Source organism: Dicentrarchus labrax, unplaced genomic scaffold (genome assembly GCF_905237075.1).
Source record: "Dicentrarchus labrax unplaced genomic scaffold, dlabrax2021, whole genome shotgun sequence".
Classification (NCBI taxonomy): domain Eukaryota; kingdom Metazoa; phylum Chordata; class Actinopteri; family Moronidae; genus Dicentrarchus; species Dicentrarchus labrax.
Window position 1 is genome coordinate 22,532,275 of NW_026136711.1, and position 24,793 is coordinate 22,557,067.

At 41.3% G+C, this 24,793-nt stretch overlaps 1 protein-coding gene across 3 annotated transcripts in view; it reads right to left on the reverse strand.

The window, feature by feature from the left end:
• The window catches only part of cacna2d2a (calcium channel, voltage-dependent, alpha 2/delta subunit 2a), a 143,630-nt gene that overhangs the window by 67,961 nt on the left and 50,876 nt on the right, over positions 1-24,793 (reverse strand). For all 3 annotated transcript variants that reach the window (XM_051414526.1, XM_051414525.1, XM_051414524.1), the window contains exon 4: positions 4,442-4,501. In XM_051414526.1, the coding sequence (XP_051270486.1) occupies positions 4,442-4,501 (60 nt within the window). The remainder of the gene's footprint in view (positions 1-4,441; positions 4,502-24,793) is intronic.

Consider the following 24,793-nt stretch of genomic DNA (forward strand, 5'->3'; position numbering starts at 1 on the left):
ATCACAATCTGATGGAAAGTACATGTCTTCCTCCAATCTCCACAATCTCTGTCCTTTCTTTCATCCAATCTTGTGTCTCTGTTCCAATGTGTTGCACTTCGTGTCAACCCTCCTTCAGCTAAGTGACAGTGGTCATCATCTGTAGCCACTATATGATGGGAGATGAGTTGTTAAACAGCTGATTGATGATAATGTAGCTGATAATAGATTGTTGATCATATCATTAGTTTGAAAATGATGCTGACTGGAGACAATTTTCCATTTTATAAAATTAGCAGCATAGTTTAGTTTTGGAATCATTTCACAAAGTTGGCAATTTACTGAGACTCACAAAAACTAGTTGATTGCATTTTTATATCTCTCTGTGCAGTTTGGAGGCATCGTACATTGAAGGGTTAGATTATCCAACCTTTGCTTAATCACTAAATGTTTATAGAATCAATAGCAGCTCTGTGAAACAACAGGGAAATACATCTTTAAAACTGCAATAAAAGAAACAAGCGAACACAATACTAACAGATTACCAGCCAAGGTTAATTGGATAACATTAGCAAAGAGTTGCTTGTTCACACATTCAGCAGATAAAATGCAAACATTAGCATTTCTTTGCATGTTTCTGGACACCTGGTGAATAGAAGTTCACTCTCCTTTTAGCTCTGTTTTTAGTTTCCACCAGAGAACTATCTGCCTCTTTAGCCATTAAATGCTCCACTATGTTCACCGGGTAGTCATTTACTTTTTTCTGTGTGCTCTTTGGTGCTGAGTAGGTAGTGTACAGTGGGTTTTCTTTTTTTTTTTTTTGGCTTAAAATGGCTTCCTAAGAGTGAAAAACATTTTCAACAGTTCAAACACAAATTTTAGGTACATCACTACTTTCAGCCACTTTTACAACAAAGAAGTCATGTGATATATTTTTTTAAATATTATTGATTAAAACTGCTTTTAAGTTTTAAAAGATTGATGCTTATTCAAACTAAACTAGATTTTGTGAACTGACATTGCTGAAGTCACTAATTTGTTAAGTTTTAAACCCTCAGCATTAGTCATTGTCACTGAACCCACACATGATCCGAGCTAAACTAGCCCGAGCTCTGCCTTTATCATACATTCAAACTGCATGCAGAGACATGAAAAACCATCTGTGAGTTTTTTTCCAGGTAAGGATAGAAACGAGAAACCATAAGATATCTACAAATGCCTAGAATCACAATTACATTGTGATCAGGCAGGACAGTAATTCAAGATATCTCCACAAATATCTTTCATTAGAAGATACTGTATCTATAATGACATTACTGATGTCACCAACCCGTTTTATCAAACCTCGACTGGATTCACCTTAGAGATACACACACAGCTGCCTACTCTCCATGTTGATAAGTCCATAGGGCCTTAGTTGAGCAAGAATTCTTGTTGACTTTTATTCATTTTTCTGGTCTTTAAAGGAGAATATTCATTACATGAAATTGATTTCTGCCATGTCACAAATATGCTTTGCTTTTTAATAAGCCTTAGATTTTAGGAGATCAATCGGCATGAGTGCATTCAATCTTTAGAGGGACAATAACACAATAATTTGATTGATTTTTCAGCTTTAATCAACTAATCAATTGGTGGAAGAAATCCTATGAATATTTGTTAACTAGGAATTTCTCCAGCTGTGATTTTCTTTTTCATTTCGTTTGGCTGGCTGACTGTTCTAATGCAACTATTGCTGTATTTCAAATGTCTACATGTTAAATGTGTGTTTCGGCAAAATAATTACATTTGAGTGTTGGGCCAAATTGCCCCATAGACCTTCATACTGTTGATTGGCAGTCTAAGTCAGTAACATTGGTTTTCGGCAGTGTTCTGGGAGAAAAACTAGTAAACCATTTTGCACTGGAAAACAACCAGGAAATCATATCACAGAGAGAATTGCTCTTTGGCTTTCACTCTGGAAAGGAAACATTTAAATCTCTTCTTGCATATACACACAATCAGCTACTGGGTCAAAGCTTTGGGACTGTTTCATAACCAGATTCTGAAATAGAAAAATTAGAAATGAGGGATGTGCTGATGCTATCCGGAAAGGTTTTAGTGCTCTGCCTCTTGGCTGCCAATTTTCAGTTTACGAAACAGAGCAGAGTTTTGATATCTGGCTCTGCAGTTGCTGGTTCCCCTCTCGTCCCTATGAGAATTGCAAAGCAGCACTGAAACGACTGTGTCGCCTTGGGATGACTCTGTTTGCCAACACAATAGTCGAGTGTCACAGAGGGACAGGCACCTGACCTTGAGAAATCAGCGGCAATCCAACACTTTAATGTCTATTTCACACACCATTTCATTCCAATGGATTTAAAACCCTGAACAACCAACACAACAGTTGTTACGATCAACATTTTGACATCCATAATGTCCAGCAGTCAGGGTGGTCAGAAAACTGGTTCTGCAGTTAGACCAGGACGAGCTGGAATGTGTGTGCCTGTGTGCGCAAGAGAGGAAGAGAAAGAGACGAGTGAGGTCTTCCCATTGCTACGGTAACAGCTGCGATGGCAGCCGCTATGAGGAACAGGCGTGTCATTGAGTTTCTATGATGTCACCAGTTTGGCGAGGCGAGCAGATGGGCTGGGCCAGGTACAGAATCTGCCGTTAATAAACACATACAAATAAATACCCGCTCGTCGACAAACATAAACAACCACATTATGCTTTCCCAACACACACTGGAGCGTACACACACACACACACACACACACACACACACACACACTCACAAATTCTATCAAAACGCACCGTCTCTCATGCATAAATACCTTTTCTCTTCATTTGACAGACTGCTCCACCCGCTAGTTTAAGATGCAACGCATTTCTCCTAATATGCCCAAAGAGCATGCAGACCTAATCTAATTAGAGTGTCAGTCAGCAGAGTGTTCACCCAAAGAGAAATTAGGAAAGCACAAAATCTACAAACAGGAAAAATCTTCTTGCAAGCATTTGGCATATCTACCTCTCCCACTTGGCACCCGCCCGCCCGCCCCAACCCTCCCTGTGAGATTTTTTTTAATGGTTTCACAGTCGCCCCTGCTGAGATTCATTACCTGGCCTGATTATAAAGGCAAATGAAATCAGCTCCAATACATTATTAATAGAAGAGCACCATTAGGATTCATTTGCAGTATTTGCAACAATATGATATATTCCAACTGTTTTCATGCCTGATTAAAGACACATAGAGATAACGAAAAAATGTATATGAATGTAATGGAGGTGCAGAGAGTAAGACTACTGGCTGGTCAGAAAGTAATGGAAACAGAGAAAGAGAAAGACAGGAAGGAGAAATGGTAGAAACGGAGGGAGAGAAGAGTTTTGGCAGGGGTGGGGTGGATTAAAGAGAGTGCTGGCTTTTCCACTTGAGGAGGTATTGATGCCATATTGGATGCAGCTACTTATGAACAGGTGTGCTGTGTGGTCACCATGACCCAGGCTCCACTTCCTGCATGGCTACACATCCGATTGAGGTGCATCGGACCCGGGCAGCGAGAGGCAGGCATCAACCCCCCTCAGGCCTAAGATGTAGGGACAGCCGCACTGCAGGTCCCTCCCCCCTGACCAGCAGGGAAAGGTGCAGGCCCAGCCAACCCAAGACTACAGCTTCAGAGTGTAAGCAACCATGAAAAAAAATGGACTTTGCAGGGGAAGTAAGGCTCATAATTATTCGTTTTAAATCAGTTAAAGCCTTTTCTCAAATATCCCCCAGGAGGCGCTGGGTTAAAAATCCATTTGTGGGAAGTGTACCATGACAGCGAGCTCGTCTCCCTGGAGACAGAGGATATGACAGTAGGGAATGTGCATGTGTATCTGTCGGGTGAGGTTATATATATCTGTGTGTGTGTGTGCATCTGTATGGATGCATGTTTGTTGGCCATTTGAGTGTTTGCAAATCTGAGAGTCAGTGGAGCACGCAGGCTCACAAACACACAGACAAACACACAAACCAGAGTAATACCATTTCGCCTTTTTTTTAGATTTCAAGAGCGGATCTCTAGTGTTTTAAAGGTCAGCTGCAAAAGAATGCAATGTTCAACTTACTGTGACCTGTGAAACAAAAAGGATGGAAGGCTCTTAGATAATACTGAAGGCTATGAAAATAACAACCCCGAAAGTAAGTATTAATAGTGTGTGTGCATACATGTAGGACTGTGTTTGCGTGCATCATTGTTTTTTTTCCATTTGCATATAATTAGGCTTTATTACCACATTGTCTCTGTGATGCTGATCACATTGTCATTAAAGAGAAACAAGTAAAATAGGGGGAAATTGCTAAATTGAGAAGAAATTGGAAAACAGATGGGAACTGGCAGACGAAAGGAAGATAAACCAGTTTGCCTGGAAAAGAAAGAGAAAAAAATAAAGAAGAGGTCTTGGAGAAGGAGGGAGAGGAGCGGGTGTCCTACTTTACCGTCACACCGTCTTGCCATACATGCTCCTTCTGAAGCAGCTCCGCCTCCTTGGCCAGTTTCTACAAGGAAACACAAAAACAGCAGTGTCAGTGTCAGAAGTCAATAGGACATTGATTTGTGTGTGTTTGTGTGTGTTTTTTGTGTGTTTTTGTGTGTGTGTGTTGTGTGTGTGTGTGTGTGTGTGTGTGTGTGTGTGTGTGAGAGAGAGAGAGAGAGAGAGAGAGAGAGAGAGAGAGACACACACACACAAACAGATGGGGAAGACAGGGATGATGACCTTGTTCCCTACAAAAGCTAGTACAGCTGTAAATTAACTGGATAATTCGGAGGATTAGGTGGCGTCAAACCCAACAACACTGTTCTCCTTATAGTAACAGTCCAAATTAGAGTATGTCACTGCAAGTGTTGATGTTTGTACATTTCCACTGAGTGAACCAGCTAAACACAAATTGTGATGGCTTTTAGATGCTGCAAACTGCATCTTTAAGTTCTAATGTGGGGATTTGAATTCATATATTTTAAAAACCAACAGACTCACTGATAAATAAACTTTTCCCACACTTAGGAATCAACATCAGCAAAATGGTATTGTTATAAATCTAAAATCAAATTGAGAGAAGTTGAAAACCATGTACCTGGAGTGTTGTTACTGTACTTATTGGTGTGGTGGTGATATGTGTATTTGTAAGACTGACAGCTAAGCAGTTATAAGACACAATGTAAACAAACTTGTGCTAGTAACAAGCCAAGACACAGATCATCATTATCTGAGATGCTGAGGTAGATCCCCACCCGTCCAAATCCATACCGACTGATCTTGACATTTGCAGGTTAGTTTTTAAGCTGTGTGCACTTTTCCCTGTTGTTGATAGTTTATTTGCAAACGAGTCAGCAATTTTTTTTTTTCCGCGCTCGTAGATAAGAACCAGACACTGGCAATAAAAGGCAACGCTTGCTGTGATTTTAAAATCCATAGCTTCAAGTTGTTAGTAAGTGCCACAGTCCCATCCAACTACAGTTCAAAATAAATGGTTTGATTGACTATATATATTGGCAACTGAAACGTCTGCACACATTGTATTGAATGTTCAATGTTCTCATTAAATAAAACCTTTTTTTTTAATAATAATAATAAATAATAATATAATTTTTTTTTTCTCCATACACTGACGATGCAGTATAATGCACGGAGGCACACATTTTTATTGTAAGAGTACATACACCAACATTTTCCATCCATAAATAGATAACAAACACCATACTACCACTACAACCAGACAACAAGAGGCCTTCTCGAGACCAACAAATAGTGAATTTCCATCTTTTGGGTGCTTCTCCTCCCCACACACAGGAGACCTGAGATCCAATTTACAGAGCAAATGTAAATGATATCACTAAAAATAACTTTCAGTAATAGGTGTATTAATATTTTGTGTTTCTATGTTGTTCTTTATTATAGTAACACGAAACTTAATATTCTCATCTCAAACTGCATCACACCACTACCCACTGATGTGCTTTAATAATCATTTACCATGATGTAGCTTAGGCTTATCTCTGAAGAAGCTTACTGTATGTACGCTTCTCATATTCCTATATGAGAAGCGTAGCCATCCGTGTGGCAAATATGGTGAAGCCTTGGAGTCTCTCTCTCTCTCTCTCTGCCTCTCTCCATCCCTCCCTTTCCTGTCTCAGTATCTAGGTTTCCCCAGGCCTCAAGGGGGCGATCTTGTTCCTGTCCCAGAATAGTGTGATCAGCCGTAAAGTCCCAGGGCTCTGAAATTACTAACCCTATTTAGACCCCTGCTACAGTAAGAGCTCATTCATTTGTGGAGCCACACTGAAGGAACCAGTCCACTACCACGGGAGGCTTTTTATCTACCAAAAACACACAAGACATAAACTCTCATTATAGTAAAAGCTGTCCTATTTCTATTAAGAGCCCCACCCACCTCATCACAGCAGACCCTCCCACTCACGACCACACAGACACAATACTGCGCCACCTCTCTCTAAACACACACACCAGGCCCAGAATATCAGCCCAGGCTCTTACGGATGTCGTATAGGGACGTTAGTAGAGCATAATGGTTTAACGTATGTACATAATGTGATACCACTAACCTAATTTGTGACACATAATAGCAGAAAATTTGGATCAATTTGAATCCTCTGTGTTTTTGTGCGTTTGCATTGTACTTTTAATCACCTGAACAAGCCTTAAATAACAACGATAACATTTCATTCATTTCCTAATGAGACAATAGGCGACTGAAACAATGGAATGAGGATCTAATTATCCCATTGAAATTATTACCAAAGAGTCCATTAGAAAAAGTAATTGTGTGGCTTTTCATAAGAGAGGGTCAGCCTTGCTAAAGGGCAGCGCCACAGTGGTAATCTCTTGGTAAAACTATCAACACTACATTTTTTTTTTTTTTTTCAATTAGGGATAAACACTGAGCAGCTGAACAATAATTTCACTGCATTCCCAGCCCTGAAAATTAAAGCCATATGATTTCAGTCTCTGACAGCAGCTGGTATATGTACTGTTTTTTATTAATATGTAAAGTTCTTTTTTCGGACATAAAAAATAAGCATTTACAGAACTGTTTCCACCATTTTTCCCTGACTGTCATGATCTTTGATCTAGCTACCCTTTTATCCCCTTGGCTCAGTCTTTTTCTCAGCATTTAATCTGTCAGTAAGAATCTCTACTTTGTCCCTTTAGAAAATCCATTTCTCTCCCCCTGAGTAGCCCACACATCTTTTTTTTTCTCTCGCTGCCTCTCCCACGGTATGCTTCCTCCCTCCCCCTGGTAGGCCACCATTTCTCTGGGACCCTATCTCTTCCCTAGCAGCTTAATGCAGTCCCCGTGCTCCAAAACAGCCATGTGTCTTCATGTGTCTTTCCTTCCTCTGTGTTGGCCCAGATGGATGGGCAACACAAACAGCCAATGAATCAGAGTGAGAGATGTGGGAAGGAGGGGGGCAGGGATATATCATCTATGCTGGTGGCTGGAGCCCAAGCAGCTTAGAGCACTGGATGAGCATAGTGAGATCAGCACAGTACAGCACAGATAAGCTCAGTACAGGCCCACACAACACAAATAACACTACAGCATGCAGGCACAAAGAAACCAAAAGAGTTGACAACATGAGAATGGCCTTCTTATGTTATTGCCATTGTAACCTTGACACAAAATGCATCACATGTTGGGCCATTTGTCACAGAGCCCTCAGGCAAGGTCAAGAACCATAAACACAACTCTGTAATGGATAGTGGCATGCGAAGTGCCTTTGCAAGGTCTACAGCCTTAAACGACACACAATGGGGTCTGTCATGTATGCAAACACTGTAAGTAATGGTGCTGGTGATAGTGTAGTTGTACAAACAGCCAAACAGCAGGTTGTTCAGCTTGGTGATGTCTCTGCTGTCCAAGAACCCTGACGGTGAAAAGCCACGCCCCCTCACTGTGAACTCACAGAGCAAGAAGACAGCAGGGGAAAAAAATAACGAAAGAAGCTCAGCATGAGGCGATTAGGATCTTTAATATTCATAACTGTTCGGTTTGCTCTGTTCCAGAGGGGAGCAGTTTAATCACTCGAAGTCATGTTATTTCTAGGGGAATGACAGCACACCAGGGACGGACAGCGTCATGCTGTGGTGAGCGCCAACTCGACACCGGGCCGCCTGTGCGACTGCTGCAGCCTGTTAGGCCCTTCCACTGAGCATTAACTTAAAGGGCACTCGACACAGCACACAGCCGTCTGTGTGATCTGGAGGGACACTCCAAAACAGCCCTACAATGTGTGTGTTTGAGTGAGAGGGCACTTGAGAAAACACGACACGGTCTGTACGTGTGATTGCAGCCCCGAGTCGAGGTACTCAACATGCTCCAAATGACCCCCTCAGCTCAGTTTCTGGGAACGCTTAAGTCACCTTGGGGACCAAAAGACTGTGAAATGACTCTGCAGAGGTCACTTAACCTTCTCAGAGCGACTAGTGCGGCGAGGGAAGACCCTTAGTAAATTTTACAATGATTGGCTGCTGTGGACAGTGACAATCATAATGGCAAGCCAGTTTAAATAAAAAAGACGACTAAATATAGAAGAGCTTTCTCGAGGGTCCTTCCCACATTGTTGATTTAAATATTCAGATGCAGTATCACTAAAAACTACATCTTCTGACATATCCAAGGATCAGGAGGAATAATCAGCAATGGCATGTTTACCCAGAGACAGTGTAATAGACATGATGCATCTGTGGGCAGTGTTGCTTCCATGGTGTGTGAAGACATATGAGGCCATAATCTCCACATAGCAAGGAGCAATAAACGGAAAGTGAAAACTGCTGCGTTTCATGGCTGCTGACAAATTAATGTTACATTAAAATGTCACCACTGTGTTGTGGCCTTAAGAGCTGCTCAGTGTGCTGTAGTAGTGCAGAGAAGTGCAGTGTCATGCAGGAGTTAGCCCATTAGGGGGCAGCAGACTGAGCGTACCAGTGAGCCCCAGCAGCAGCAGCAGCAGCAACAGCAGCAGCAGCCAGTGGAGCCTGTCAGAGTGAGAGCAGTCTGCTTTAAGCTCTTCATTCTGTCTTCTCCACTCGGCCGGGATTAAGGCCAATCATAGAAATCACTGAGTCAGAACCGTCCCACAATAACAGATGGAGGGACTTTCCACTCCAGAATTTTAAAACATCACAGACAGACTCACTTTCACTGCCCTGCACCCTCACCGCTGCTGCCGCCGCCACCGCCGCCACCGCCGCCACCGCCATCCCCCACCACCACCTTTCATTCTCTCGCCATCCTTTTTATCTCTCCTCTTCGCTCGGCTGTTTTATCCTGCCATCATACGCTGTACTCCATTTCTCTCCATCTGTCTCAGTTTACTGCCCTCAAACTTTCTCCCTCCTCTAACACCATATTAATTCCAGCAACACAGTCACAACCCAACTTCAAAACAGTTTAATTGACTTCACATAGGTCAGAAGTTGCCAGTAACACGGGGTGAAATAGGAAGAAGCTTTCAAACTTCTGACATATTTTTATTGCTTGCATTATTACGCATACGCTGTCAGTGGCGTGACTGAAATGACAGAACATCCCATTTCAGGTTCCACTAACAAACTGCTTTGAGGAGGACAGTGATAACAAGAACAGGCTCTCCTCTTCACAGTGGCCAAACAATGTTAAAGTCCATAATGAGGAGAAATAATGACCCTTAATTCCAGGTCCCTAGCCGTTTTTTTCCACTGGCAGCTGGGTATTGTAGTCCTTATTAGCTAACTCTGACAGAGGATCTGCATGGATGTGTGGGAGACCCTGTCTTTGTTCTGTGATCCAAAGCACCCCGTGGCAGGCCCGTTTGCAGAGGCTGTGTGTGTAGTGCTATTGTAGCATGTGCTGAGATAATCCCTGCCTTTGTCCCCCCCCCGCCCCGTAATCTTCCCCCTCCACAACGGAAAATGTTAACACTTTATTTTACATTTCCCCACTCATTGCACTGCATTCCCAACTCCACTCTGCTGTTTCCACGGAGACCGGATCTGGAAGACGCGAGCTGTCACCTACCCACAGCGGCAGCAACTCACCAGCTTTTCAAAATCAAACACCAGCCTTCATAGAAAAAACATATTTCCACAGTAGATTGCCAGCATTGTGCTGGAGCTTCTGTGTGTGGTTCAATGGGACAAGAAAGGCAACTGTCTTTACTTTAGAACAATACTGTAGCTTTCTCTGCAGCAGCTAAATTCCCTCATAATGGTTCTTCAGAGATACACTGGAAATAATCGACCTTGATCATAAGCTCTTGTGTTCAAATCGGTCTACTTCTAAGTTTATAATATGGATATAATCAAAATACGATTATGTTAGAAGCAATGTCACAGGAGCAAATTAACTAATTTAATGTATTACTGACTGCTGAAGTATCTCCATGAAAACAATATTAATTCTCTTCTAATTAGGGCACTTTTTGTTTCATTTGAGATACTCCATTCAAAATAATATGCATTTTGCTCATTAAATCACAGAGCCTTTGAAGTTAAGTGGCATCATCATAGCACAGAACGGGGCCAAAGACCATTGTACTGCACATTATCGTTCACTGGAGCAACAACCACTGTGATTTCAATTAAACCTCCTATGGGATGAATTCTACAAACAGCTATACCACGTCATTTACTCATAGGCACACATGTATACACAAGTCAAGACGCATATATCCAGCTAAAAATTGAAAAGCTGTAAAAGGTCAACCAAGGTCACTGGAGGAACATCACAGTGAGTCAACACCACACAGGTCTGCAGCCCTGGCTGCTCGCAGGTAGCCAAGTGTCCTACACGCAGGGGCCAGCAGGGGGCTCAGGGTGAGCGTGCAGGCGGAGTGGTGTGTGGATGGGACCAGGATCAGCTCAGTGACATGTGAGCGTCTGGCTGGTTGGGCTCACTGTTCATTGTTTGACAGATAGTCACAGACATGCCCAAACTGCTGCCCGGCCTTTCCTGCTGTTACTGGCATCAGTCAGACAACAGAGACGAGTGAGAGAGGAAGGGAGCCTAAAGGCGCCATTTACAAAAAAAAAAAAATAAAGATTCAGACGTCTTGTTTCTCTAGCAGCCTATAAGGCATTGACCTTGCAGGTGACTGAGAAGGAGAAAATTGCATACCCACTGTCTGGAACAAGCGAAAGCTAAAAATAAATAAGTCAAAAGAAACCCAGTGACATTCCACTAGAAAGAAACATAGCACACGACTGCTCCTTTAGTTGGTACATCTGTTAACAGGTGTGTGCCTGGATGACCTGCTTGTTTCGTCTGCCTCCTCAACAGGCTGAGTTGGGAAGAGCAGAGCAAAAAGGCATCAAGATACAGGGCAAATGTCTTCTTGATCGGAGGTGAGAGTGGTATATATAGACGCACACTGCAACACAATCGCAACAGAACAAGACTGAGAGCTGATGTGTGCAACCCACCACTCTATATTTTATTTTAACAATCTATTTGTGTCACAAGTGTAATGCCAAAACACAAAGATTATGTGAAAACGCATGCACAAACATGCAATATGCGTAGGAAAACAATGGCAGCCGCTTTAACTCTTCAGTACCTTGTTTGGAAGCTAAGCATGATTGTCACAGCATATGTGTGTGTCTTTCTATATGTATATACATATAAAGACGCACTCTCAATCACTTCTGGTCACATATTATGTCCCGCACAAACTTCACTCTGATGTATGTACTACATACTGTGCACCACTTGCAATCAACTCAGAAGGGTCCTCACAAATCAACATGCAATCAATTACACACACATTTCTATTCTCCATGCCCTTTCGTTTGGCAGGCTCAAACCGGCTGCTGAGCTTGGATGCAAATACAGTTGGAACGGGTTGGACGTGTATTGTTAAGACAAATGAGAGAATGAAAGAATTTTTTCAGATGTAGGGGGGGATTTTACTGAATGCATTGTATCCGAATGACTAAATTGTGCTTTAATAATGTGTTATCAGTGATTTTGACAGAGTAGCCGTCATGTTCTAGACTAAGATGAGAATCTAATGGTAGAAACAAACTCTTCAATTTGTCATATGTCGTGGTTTACAATGGCGAGAGGAAGAAATCACGACCAGAGAGATTCAGAGATGGCTGGGGTGAAGAAGAGGCAATTTGGGGGGGAAAAAAGAGAAAACCAACCATAGGAGGGAGGCAGGTGCTTTTTTTTCCACACAAAGCCATACCAATATTATCTCAGTCCTTCAGCTTAGCAACCTTCCTTTTACCTCACCTCACCACAGCACTGTCTGCAGTTCAAGGGCAAACTGTTTATTTCTGCTGTCCATTTTTTGCCCTTTACTTCAATCATCCTCCCTCTTACTTTAGATTGCTGATAGAATAACGAAAGCAGTTACAGGACTTATGGGGGAGATATTATTCAACTAAAAGGTCATGACATCTTACCGAAAAGATATTTTGTGAGGTCCTGCAGATTTACCTCGCTCCCTCCTCTCCTCCTTTTTCTGCTACAAAGAGAAAATGTACTGTGTCTGACAAAAGCGTTGTCAAAGTGCCAGAGAGTCCAGTGACAGCAGCTGGTGTTTGACAAAGTGTATCATTGACAGTGTGTGGCCAGGCAATTGTTCAGGATTTACGCACACGTGCACACATGAGTACACACCTTCAGTCATATTCATCCAAACTCTCACACACACACACACACACACACACATACACACGTTTAGAGCTGCACACACTCTCTATCCAGTGCTGCAGCAGACATAAGAGAGGAAAAACATGCAGACACGGCCGTCTCTCAAAGCAATTACAGCAGATTGAAACCAAATTAAATTTGAAGCCTAGAGCAACACCAGCAACTGAACGTCTATGACAGATATGACAGGGGAGGAAGGGGAGTGCCGCGGGACAAAAGGGTAGAGGGGATGCTGGAGAGAGCGGCAGGTGTGGGTCACGGAGGGAAAGAGAGCTACTTGGATAGGAGAGCAAACACAGACAGAAATAGGGCACAGAGCTGGTCCCTTACAGAGAACGTCATTTTAAGGACCATGCAGATGATTTCGCATGCTTTAGCCCATTAACTATAAACTGCGTATTCTATATGTTACTGCCGACTGATTTCAAAAGTATGCCATATGTTTTTACACGGATTTCCTACCTTCAGGGCTGCCACTGTTTTACATTAATTTCAGCATGGAATGAACTTGGAGAGCTTTTAAGACTTGCTTGATATAGGCAATCCATCACAGTAAATGTTTTGTCATCTTCATCATAACTCTCTGACATCTACTACAGGAGAGTCGGCTACTGAACTGCAAAAGACCAAATTCAAATCTCTTTTCTTGAAATCCATGTTGGCTTATCGTTTCTGCTGTTCATTTAATTTTGCAGCATACTGTAGATCCTGAATGAAAAATAATACATTCTGTAATATGGACAGTTTTAATGTATATAAGCGATTTGCAGTTAATGGACTAAAACACGCATTGCAGTTTACAATGCCTGGGTATTGCATAGAGTGAAAATACAACGATTCATCTATGCAAATTATGTTAAATATAGTACATCTTGAAGAATTACACAAATATAATGAATGAAGGAAGGAAATAATAAAGAAAAACAGCAGGACTACTTTCAATAAAATCTGTTTTTTTTAGCAGTAATCACACTGGAAAATGATACCACGTGAGTAGAAATATACCATTATCCATAGACCGTTTAGAAATCACAAACATGTGCTCGTTACAGGCATACAGATTAGCTCAGTTTCCAGTTCTCCAAGAGATATCATTGCTCCATTTTCATTATTCTAGTCCAAGAAATGACAGGATTAGTTGTGGCGGCTTTTAAACATCTGATGTTATCTTCCTCTCCTGGGTGAACAATTAATCCCTCTCACTTCCCTTCTTCTCATCACCCTCTCTCCCCCATCCAGGCTTCATCTTGCTTCCATTTAGCTGTCCCCCCCCAACTCCACCATACTGTCTATCTCTCCCAGGAGATCTTCTTTTACTAGAGAGAAATTGAGCTAAGTGCCCTGGCATTTAAATACCTACAGAGCTATATGAAAGTGTACAGTGATGAGATTTCTGTAATCACTAGTCACTGGTTTTACAGTATGTGCACACACTTACATTTCAACACTTCATTAGCATATTTGCTGCTATATGTTGTGGTGAAATCTCTTTTACTACGTCACTGTCTTCTAATAGGAAAATGAGTGCAAAGAAACATGCAATATAATAATCAGGCTTTTAAAATTCTTGTGTAAGTTGTTCCCTAAATGTATGACATACTTCAGTCATCCAGATCAATCACAGTCCCATCAAATATTCACGTTTAATGCTGCTGTTGTAAATCCAATATGAACATTCAATTTCCATCAGCAAAAACAACATAAGACGGATCTACAATCAGGTTCAGATGGCAGAAACAGTATGACGACATTTCAAAACAATAATCCGTCACACTTTTATGTCAATATATCTTTTGGCTACCAAATTAAGCAGACTGTTTTCATTGTGTGGAGCATATCTAGCTCGGTAGCAGGTTTCATATGTTAATGCATACAACATCTGGCCAACAATGTAAATGTTTGATCACTCTGCTGCTCGTCCTCAACAGTCTACACTCCTCGGTCACAGAGATGATTCTCTGAATATTCAACAAGGGGATGATGCCCAGCATTCACAAGTGCTGCGGCTGCTAACATAATGTAGGATCTTCAAAATGGTACGATTCATTTAAAAATAACCACACAAGCTTAAATACATAAATGATGATTATGGAAGAAAAAGACGAAACGTGTAAAGGTTTGACAATAATTTGGTGATACTGTACCTGGAGGCCCATTCCAAGTTAACATGTGCAAAAATTATGGCCCAATCCTTCTTTTTCATTATAAACTCTCCTCCCAGTCCTGTCTTAGAAAATAATCCCATAGCTTTCTTTTCATGTCTGTCAGCTGTGGATAGAGTGTGCTCTATTTTCTGAGCTACTAATTCACAAGTGACTGGTAATATGTGATGTTATGCTTTATTAGTGAAATATCATCTGGAGTTCAAAGCACCATCCAAGAACCACCTGCTCTTACTGTATGTTTGTTGCTACCACAGATTATGTAAACATGATTGCTACACATTGAGGAAGAGCCTGAAACATCAGCCTCTTTTCTCTCATCGTCGAGATACTGTTGGTCCCTGAGGTGTTAAACCTACCACAGCAAAGAGCAGTTTCCATGCTGTCTATATCTTGTTGAGTTAACACACATAAAAAATTAATACACAGCAGCTAGGTGCAGAGACTGTACATATCATGTCAAAAGTCCTTTCATCTGTCATTGATATAACTCTCCAGAACCACAAGATATAGTCTGTAAATAGGCCACATTTAGGGTTGTTGGAAAGTATACCTTTCACATGTGATAAATCAAAGCTAACTGTTTCCCTCTGCTTCCAGCTGTAAAAGACCAGTGTGTAGGATTTGGTGCCATCTAGCGGCACAGTTGTAGATTGCAACTCCCTAACTTCATTCTCCCATTCCAAGTGTGAAGGAAAAGGGTTGTGAAATGTGTAGGCGAAACTATGGTGCCCATGAAACACACAAAATAAGGCGAACGGACCTTGAGCCAGTGTTTGGTTTGTCTGTTCTGGGCCACTGTAGAAACATAGTGGTTCAACATGGTGGCATAACGGAAGGTGACCCACTGCGTCTGTAGATTATAAAAGGCTCATTCTAAGGTAATGATTCTTATTTTCAGGTGATTATACACTAAAGAATACGTACCTATGAATATTATATTCTAATCCTGGCAATAAATGTCACACACTGGACCTTTTAAGTACTGCATGTTTCAATTCACATTTTAAATATACATATAATAATCTCACCACCGGGTCTAAGATAGATAGTAACCACAATATCCCTTGTTGGAATCCATCCAGAACACTCTAACATGTCAACCTCCTCTCTGTCTCCCATGTTGGCGGACAAAAATGCAAAATAACGCAGGCTAAACACATCCCTGTATTGGACGCATGGAATTGATGTGATCACCTGACCGTAGATAAAACAAATAAGGGTCAGACTGTTCTTTTAATTAGAACTACCCTGGAGTTTCTTTCTTTATGTCAATAAATTAGTTTATTTTATGGACTTGATGGTTGTTAGCAAGCTCCTCTGTTCTGTATATCTGATGAAGAGAATAAAGCAGTGCTCAGGACAAATGAACGAGACGACAAGAGTTAGAGCCCAGGGCGTACAAGGCCGTTCCCAAGTCTAATCAGCCTAACAAGGGCGAAACCACACATTGGAGACGTCTTAAACTCCAACGATCAATTTTAAACATTATGCACACATGTACACTCCGAGGCACACACACACACACACACACACACACACACGCAGCACTCACCCAGAACAAAGATGTACAAAAGCCATCCACATAACATCTATTTTTAAAGAACGCAGGCACTCAGCGTTGTTGAAGGGCAGAGAATGAAAACACCTTATTCAAATCGTTCCAGAAAGAACAAACTCATTTTCCACAAAGCTTCAAACGTGCAGCAGCCTGCTGGTATATTCAGTGTCATTATAGACTAACAGTGGTCAAAGATTATGCTGTGCAGCCCGTTCTGTCTGTGTGTATGAAGTCAATTTACCAGATGGCATTTTCAGTTTCCCAATGTACTGTGCGCCTTTTATCTCACCTATAACGTGCTAAACACATCTCCTGTTAGGGAAACAACAAACTGCATGAGAAACAGCTACATAATATAAAAGAGCAATGTGGACTATGTAAAATAACAGAAAAACTCTTATGAACGAAATGGTGAAAGATAAAAGGAGGCAAAGTAGATGAATTTAAGAAGATGAAGAAAGCAAAAGTGTGACAGAAGGAGAGAGAGAAAAGTCGAGAGCTAGGCAGCGCTGAAGCAGTCTAACCTTGACAGAGAGCATCTTCTGACAAGCATCTGCCTCCTGTAATAATTTAGAAATAATCTCCATCCACAATGGCCCAGCAGTCTGGCAGAGCAAATGCTCTGTGCCTGATCGATCACTACGATTCAGCCAGCTGCCGGTCTCTGTGTGCGCAGGCCCAACATCGATCTTAGGCCTTCTCCCTCTCCGCTGTACAGAGCAGGATGATAAAGTAAGAAAGAGGATGAAAAGGTGAGAGAGAATGGAGATGTGGGTAGTGATGTCAAACTGAGAAAAACAAAAGGGGCGGCTGTGGCTCAGAGACAAAGCGGGTTGTCCACTAATTGGAAGGTTGGTGGTTCGATCCCTGGCTCCTCCCGCCACATGTCGAAGTATCCTTGAGCAAGATACTGAACCCCAAATTGCTCCCAATGCTGTGCATGAGTGTGTGAATGTGTATGAATGAGTTAGTTTCTGTTCGATGGACTTTGCCATCGCTGAGTGAATGTGTGTGAAAGGGTGAATGTGGCACGGAGTGTAAAAGCACTCTGAGTGGTCGGAAGACTAGAAAGCCGCTATACAAGTACAGGTCCATTTACCATTTACCATTCAAAAGCAGATTTGAGAAATAATGGTGCAAAGTGAAAGAAAACAATTCATAACAAAGCAGTGGATGCATCTCCACAAACTACAGTACACACTGAATCCAGGCTATTACGCTGCTCCCCTGTGATGCTCTGCTTTATGACAAATATCATTCACTGGACAACAAACAATGCTTTTGTTGAGAGTTTTTAGAGGTACAGTAGGTGGCCACCCAGTTTCAGACACCAGGAATACACACTAGCACACACAGACACATCCCATCAACACATCCAATTACTACTCAGCGTTGTGACAGCATTAACTGCCACTGTGCATTTGGCCCCTAGCAATTAATTGACTTTTAAATAGTCTGCCATTAGCACCAATTTAAATGAATAGATGTACTCCTCCGCCTTCACTTAGCATACTTTGCCATGGCTGCCTTTAAGAGGCAGCTTCACTGTGTCATCTGAAATAGTAGTGCAGGAAGCGAGGTTTCAAAACAGAGCAGAGAACAAAATGAACCATGCCTCTTAAGTATGCCATTATCGTGAACATAAACCGTGATTACAGTAACAGAATCAGATTAGACCTTTACACTGAAACACCTAGGTACAGTGTGTGTGAGGGTATCACCTAAACTTTCTAGGTTTTGTCTAACGTAATGTGATAGCAAGGAAGGGAAAATTAGGACATCATACTTGAGTGTATACAAGTGTAATTTCCATTGGGGATGGGCCCTTCCTACATTTATAGTTTGATTTACTCAATAAAACCTCTCTGAACAGTCTTCTTACAGTCTAGCTGCCTACTTCCACTTAGAGAAGAGAGGAGGTAATAAAAATATTGATATGCTTGTCTAGGTTGCTTTCAGTTATTTCCTGCGCAATTAAACTTTACAAGGATCTTTCTTTGCTCTGCATTTTACCTCTCAGGCTACAAAGAAGCTTCAACTCTGCTCTCTGATTAGCTAATGTTTAGAGCTGTAGCCCAAGAGCAGGATATCAGGCAAGACACAAGGAGTTTATAGTCTCTATTGGCCTAAAAAAGATGCAACTGAAGAATTCAATATCATTCAAAGATAAGGCCTTACAGTGCAAGTGTAGTAAAGATACACACATGTGATACAGCATTTTTAGATTATTTTTTACGTGTTAGACTACCATTCATTTGGAAAACCCAATAACCATTTTTTTTATAATCCCCCTCCCCATCGTGAAACCAAACCTACACTCTTGAGCACATGAGTGTAATGTTTGGTGTTCAGTATTATAAACTGTACAGTATGGGAAGAGGGGGGGGTCAAATGGTAGAGGCTTAATGTGATAAGCTGAACCTTAGCTTGTAAGTTTGTAATCAATGATAGGGATTAATGTGTATCAAAGAGAAGAAAGAGCCAGGTTGCTTTTATCTGAGGTCGCTAAGATTACAGGAGCAAAGGACACACATGAAAAAGAAAGAGAGAAAGCCATAAGGAGAGAGAGTGAGACAGTAGAAGAGGCATGCGAGTAGAGAGGGGGGGGAGAGGGGAGAGAGGGAGAGGGGGATAGAGTGAGATAATTATTATCATAGAGGTGGTTTTCCAAGGTCAATATTTGAGATTCTCCTCGACTGTCTCTCTGAAGCACCCCCCCATCCCCCTTTCAGTACCCCTTCTCTCCACTGCTGCCTCCAGGCAAACGCCTATCTTCCCTTCCTCTCCCGTTGCAACGCCTTTCCCTTGTCACTCATTCAGCAGAGGAAGGCAGCATCCCATCCCCCTGGTCACTGCCTGAATGAGCCGAAGATATAGCCAACGGCTGCTGTATAGCTTTTCAAACACAGGATGAATTAAATGGGCGATAAACAAACAAACAGGCCTCCTTTCTGTGTAGTTTGGGGAGCCACCTGTCAGTCAGCCAAAAAAACAAGGTAACTGGGCATAAAACCACATCTCCTAGCCACTATTTCATTAGCCTGTAAGGAAAAACACCTGCCAATCATGAAAAGTGTTAGGTCATTATGCTATGACAGACTGTCAAAGCTCAAGACAGTGGGGCAGAAAACACGGATGAGGAAGAGGAGGAGGGGCAATGGGTTGCGAAGAAGAGGCAGGTGAACCAGAGTTTGACAGCATGAACTCAAAACTTGTCCTGACTACTGGAGAGTACACAATGAGACTCAGCTCTTTTTAACAGAGAAGTCTTTAAATTGCCCAAACAAACCAATAGTTCATAAAAAACAAATAACGATAAGTGGATCAACCTCCCTCTTGTTTTAATACTAGGTCGCGTTTGAATCCCTTCCAATTCATGTTCCTTCTGCATTTTTTTTTTCAATTGACAACAGTCACTTTAGATAAACTTACCCTAGATTACGCGAACGGAGGGTTGAAACTTTCTAGATCTTTAGCTCTAAAGTTTTCCTGCCCTCATTACTGAACAATGAGAGGCTAGAACTGAATCATTCGGTCTCTTATGTTACGTATATAAGTGGGATAGAAAGTCAATCAGGACTATTACCTTTAAAACCTTCATTGTTCACTCACTCCAAACAAAATACATAAGATGTTTGTGTAAGATGGTTTTCTGTCTCCCAAAACTCCCTTGTGGGGAGAAATGGCTTTTTAAGGCTAATTAAAGTCTTGAAGCATCAGTTGCTTGGAACATTGTTATATAAATGGATCTTTGATGTACTTTAAGCCATTAAATCAGAAATATCAACTACAAACTACAAAGACTTTTTTAACTATTTACATTACAAGTTAACCTTGCAGGACAGTGGGAATTTACCCAAGATGTCCCCAACTGAACTACTTTTTCACTACAGTCAATCAACAGTTAGAACCATCTGAACCATAAAGATCCAGACTTGGGAGAAGGCTCTAGGTACAGAGGTTAACCCAGTACTGTGGAGCAACCTATGCACTAATGGCCTTACATGTACACTAAATTCAAGATATAGGTTAATCTCGTTACATTTTCTACATCAGATTTATCTCACCCCTTCCAAGCTACGCAGGTTTAGCCTCAATCTCTCGTCCTTTTGTTGTACATGTGGTCTAGAGGAGGGGGATCTGTGATATTCATGGAGTTACTTTCCCTGTGGGTGCAAATATGTGGAGATATGCCTTTTGGGCAACCTCTCAAATTCTAATCTTACATGTAGTCATTCCATCAAGCATACCCACATCCTACTGCTCATTGCTAATAAAATGTATTGCTATGAAACGGAACTCCGATTGTGGCTCTCAGTAAACCTCCTTACTACTTAATAGGAATAAGATTATTTTTCTGTAAAATATGGTAACCTTTTATCAATGACTTCTCACAGGTCTCTCTATTTTTACAACACAAGTGTGGTAAAAGACTGATCTATTAGTTCATATATTCTCTATAATTGTTTGTGTTTCATGTATTTTTTATTTATGTATTTATTATTATTTTATTGTCTGTAAATCTATATTTGAGACATCTGTACTGTACAGTGTGTGTTTCTATATTGTCAATGTGTGGCTGTGTGGTTTGTGTTATATTTAAAAAATAAAAATAAAAAAATTAAACCAAATAATGATGAACACATATAAGTTCCCAACAGGTTTTAGGATTTGAAAGTCACAGTGAAATGGCAGTTTGAGTGTCTTGATCTTCCATAAAGTGACATATTTCCAGGTAAAATAGACTGTATGTGGGCGGGGTATGATTACAGGAGGAATTTAAAACAAATCCTTCAAATTTAACTGGCTCACTCAAAAGTAGCAGCTTTTCTCTGTTTTATACCAGTGAACTAAATATCTGCAACTAAATTGCATTTTAAAAAAAACAACAAAATAAAATAAAACTAAATTAAACAGTAAATTGCAATTAGTTACCAAGATCTTGTCTTAAACCCAAAATATGCATATAAAAGCTGGGAAACATCACCAATAAAGTCTTTGAAAGTCACCGAAAAGTCCTGAATCTAATGAGTGGGAGACCTGTGGGAAATCTGACTTGCGCACTCACTCACTCACTCACTCACACGCTCACACGCTCACACACTCACACACTCACACACTCACACACACACACACACACACACACACACACACACACACAGGGCACCTCCAGGGGGGCTCTGGGCATTTGCTTCTGCAAATGTGCTCTAACACTAATAAAAGTCCTGTTTCTTTTTTGCATAACCACGATCGCAGGCCAGTGCCACAGCTGATATGAGACGATGCAACAAGCTGAGACAGACTCTGAACGGCTTCCACTTAAGAAACAAATACAACAGAAGACAAGTGACAGCACACTGCAAATTAATGCAAACTTGGGAGAAATGGAACGGAGAGAATAATTCAATCTGCAGCCACCTCTTCCAGTCAGCCAAGGAGAACTGAGCTGAGAGGAAGGCGAGGTGAGGGAGGAGGAGGAGGAGAGAGGGCTGGGGCGTGTGATGCCTTCCTCCCTGGGCAGGGCTAAGGTGGCAGGCGCCCAGATAAGCTGGGGCCGCGCAAAGATTAACTGCTTGCTCTGATGGAAGAGCAAAATAAAGGCAAGCCGACCTCTGATTCCCTTGGCCTCTCTGCATGAGTGTCCTTACTCTGTGGGGACAAGTGGTGGGGATTGTGTACATTAACCATGATGAGAATGTTTAAACAACAACCGCCCAGGCAGAAAGAAACTGCCATTCCTCCTGTGTGAAATACGAGCTGCATGACCTCTCATATCCTTTCAAACTCATCCCTTTTTGTCTTTCACAAGCAGTCAAACTTTTCATTTCCCGCAGTCCTACGCAGCAGACTTACACAATAGCCTTGGTGGGCGCACCTGCAGAGCTGGCAAACGTCTTCTCTGAAGATCACTTCTAATTGTCTAAGCTCATCCAGTTGCTGAAGCACAGGCATTATAATAAGATAGTGCTTTCCTGCTGAAACGGAGCTGTTCTGCAAGAGGTATAGCGGTCCAGTGAAGTTGATTTCTTGGATCATTCTAGTGTGCTCAAGCTCAAGTGCTAAGGCTCCGTTTGCTCTGCAAAGAATGGATCTGTCCTATTACCCCAGGCACTTTTTTCCTCACTGTCTCCACAGTTTTCCAGAAACGTCAATGATCAGAAGAAAACCAACATCGGCTACTCAAGGAAGTTTATAGTGTTTTTTTCCCTTTGCGTGGTAATTTTGAGCAAAAGGCCCATAATGCAATAACCACAAGGCCATTCCTCTACTCTACACCACTGAATTGACAAACTAGCAGTGATTTGTACAATCATCAAACGAATGGCTCTTTGTTTTCTTGGATGAAATAATATATTCAAAACAGATGCCTTTTGCAAATCTGATTACCCAAATTATACAGCCATTATCAGTGTGGTTATATACACTTTAGTAACTGGTTCACTACTCTATGTTTCTGTAGTATCCATAGCTACGTAGTATAACAGTCCAGACTTCTACTGGTGGAACCTGATCATTTTGGCCATGTGTAACTGAGTTTCTACCATGTTATTGCAATTTTAAGATTGGTTTTATACCAATGATACAAAGATAAGCATAATAATACAAGTACATCCTTTCAAAGAGCAAGTACATATATATATATACACTACTCACAAAAAGTTAGGGATATTCGGCTTTCAGATGAAATTTCAGAATGTACATAAAATGCACTATAACCTTTCCAGGTGATCTTAATTTGACCTTCTACTTAAATGCCCTACTTTCATGATATAATATCACTGTAGCATCAACTTTTTAAATTTTCCATAAATTTCACCCGAAAGTGGAATATCCCTAACTTTTTGTGAGTAGTGTATATTTATATATACTCTGATCAGCTATAACATTATGACCACTGACAGGTGAAGTGAATAACACTGATTATCTTGTTATCATATCACCTGTCAGTGGGTGGGATACATTAGGCAGTAAGTGAACATTTTGTTCTCAAGTTGATGTGTTAGAAGCAGGAAAAATGGGCAGCATGAGGATTTGAGCGACTTTGACAAGACGACTGGGTCAGAGCATCTCCAAAACTGCAGCTCTTGTGGGGTGTTCCCGGTCAGTACCCATCAAAAGTGGTCCATGAGCAGCGAAGGTTCATTGATGCATATGACCACCAGGGTGCCCAGTTGGTCATAATGCTATGGCTGATTGGTGTATATAATATATATTGGAATGTGCAAAAATGTTAAAATATCCTCAATAAAATACCCAACCAAAATAATAACCCAACCAAAATAATAAATAGAACTGGCTCTGTTAAAAAAACTGCACTTAAATAAATATTAAACATTTGGCACAGGAGTAGAGTTGCTGCTGTTTATTCTGGCATTATGCTGGTTAAAATGTTGTGACAATTCTTAAACGATAACTTGATAATTACATGACTAAACACATTCTCTAATTTCTTGCCCTAATGTGATTTATCCCAGTAGTCTGTTTTATTATGTTCATGTTCATTAATGCATAAAGTTCCTTCTTTCAGGATGTAGCCTACTCTGTGGTGGGGGTGATGCTCTCAAAAACCTCGAATCTCAATTCAATAAAATCGATTTGTCTGTCTGTGTCTCTGTATGCTCTGCAGTAGAGAAAGAATAACTTGACAAATCTCATTTCTGTGCCCAACCACTAAAATACTGCTTGAGATATTTGTTGATAGATTTACATAAATTTGGTGTTACTTTTCTGTGTGTGCATGTGTATCGGGTTATGTAAAAGCGCCATACTGTGAAAACAGCCCCTGTTTTTAGGATCAATGGTCCATCACGAGCTAACTGCTCCCTTTCAGGACACAAGCCCCTTATTTGCCTTGTCCATTCCACAAGGAAGAAAAGAAGGGACTCGCTCAAGCAGAACCCGACTCTCCATCACACTTGAATTAAAGAGCTTCCTAGGGTCAGAGGCAGGCTACGGATATCAGGCCTGCATTCAGATAGGGATTATTTACCTCACCACCAACAGCTACCTCGCCCACAAGCAACATCCAGCCTCCCACTCGTGATGATGTTGAAAAAAAGAAACATCTTCACATCTACAAACAGCACAAATACTTCCATTATTGAACCCAAATAAAGTTTAAAATTGAATTAATTAATTTATACAGTTAATGTGGAATTTCACTGCTACATAGATTTTAAGCAAATAACCACTCAGGCAATTACAGGATTAATTAAAAATGGGAGGTAAAAGAGCCTCATTTCTCTATCTCTATGGTCTGTATTCACAAAAGTTAGCACATTGACTTCCTCCCATGGGAACCATTTTGCTATATGGCCTCTCAACTGATGATGCTGATAAGAGGGAGCTGGCGGATAATCGCCGGGATGAAGGAAATAGCAGAGGTGGAGGGTTCTGATGGGGAGGGCT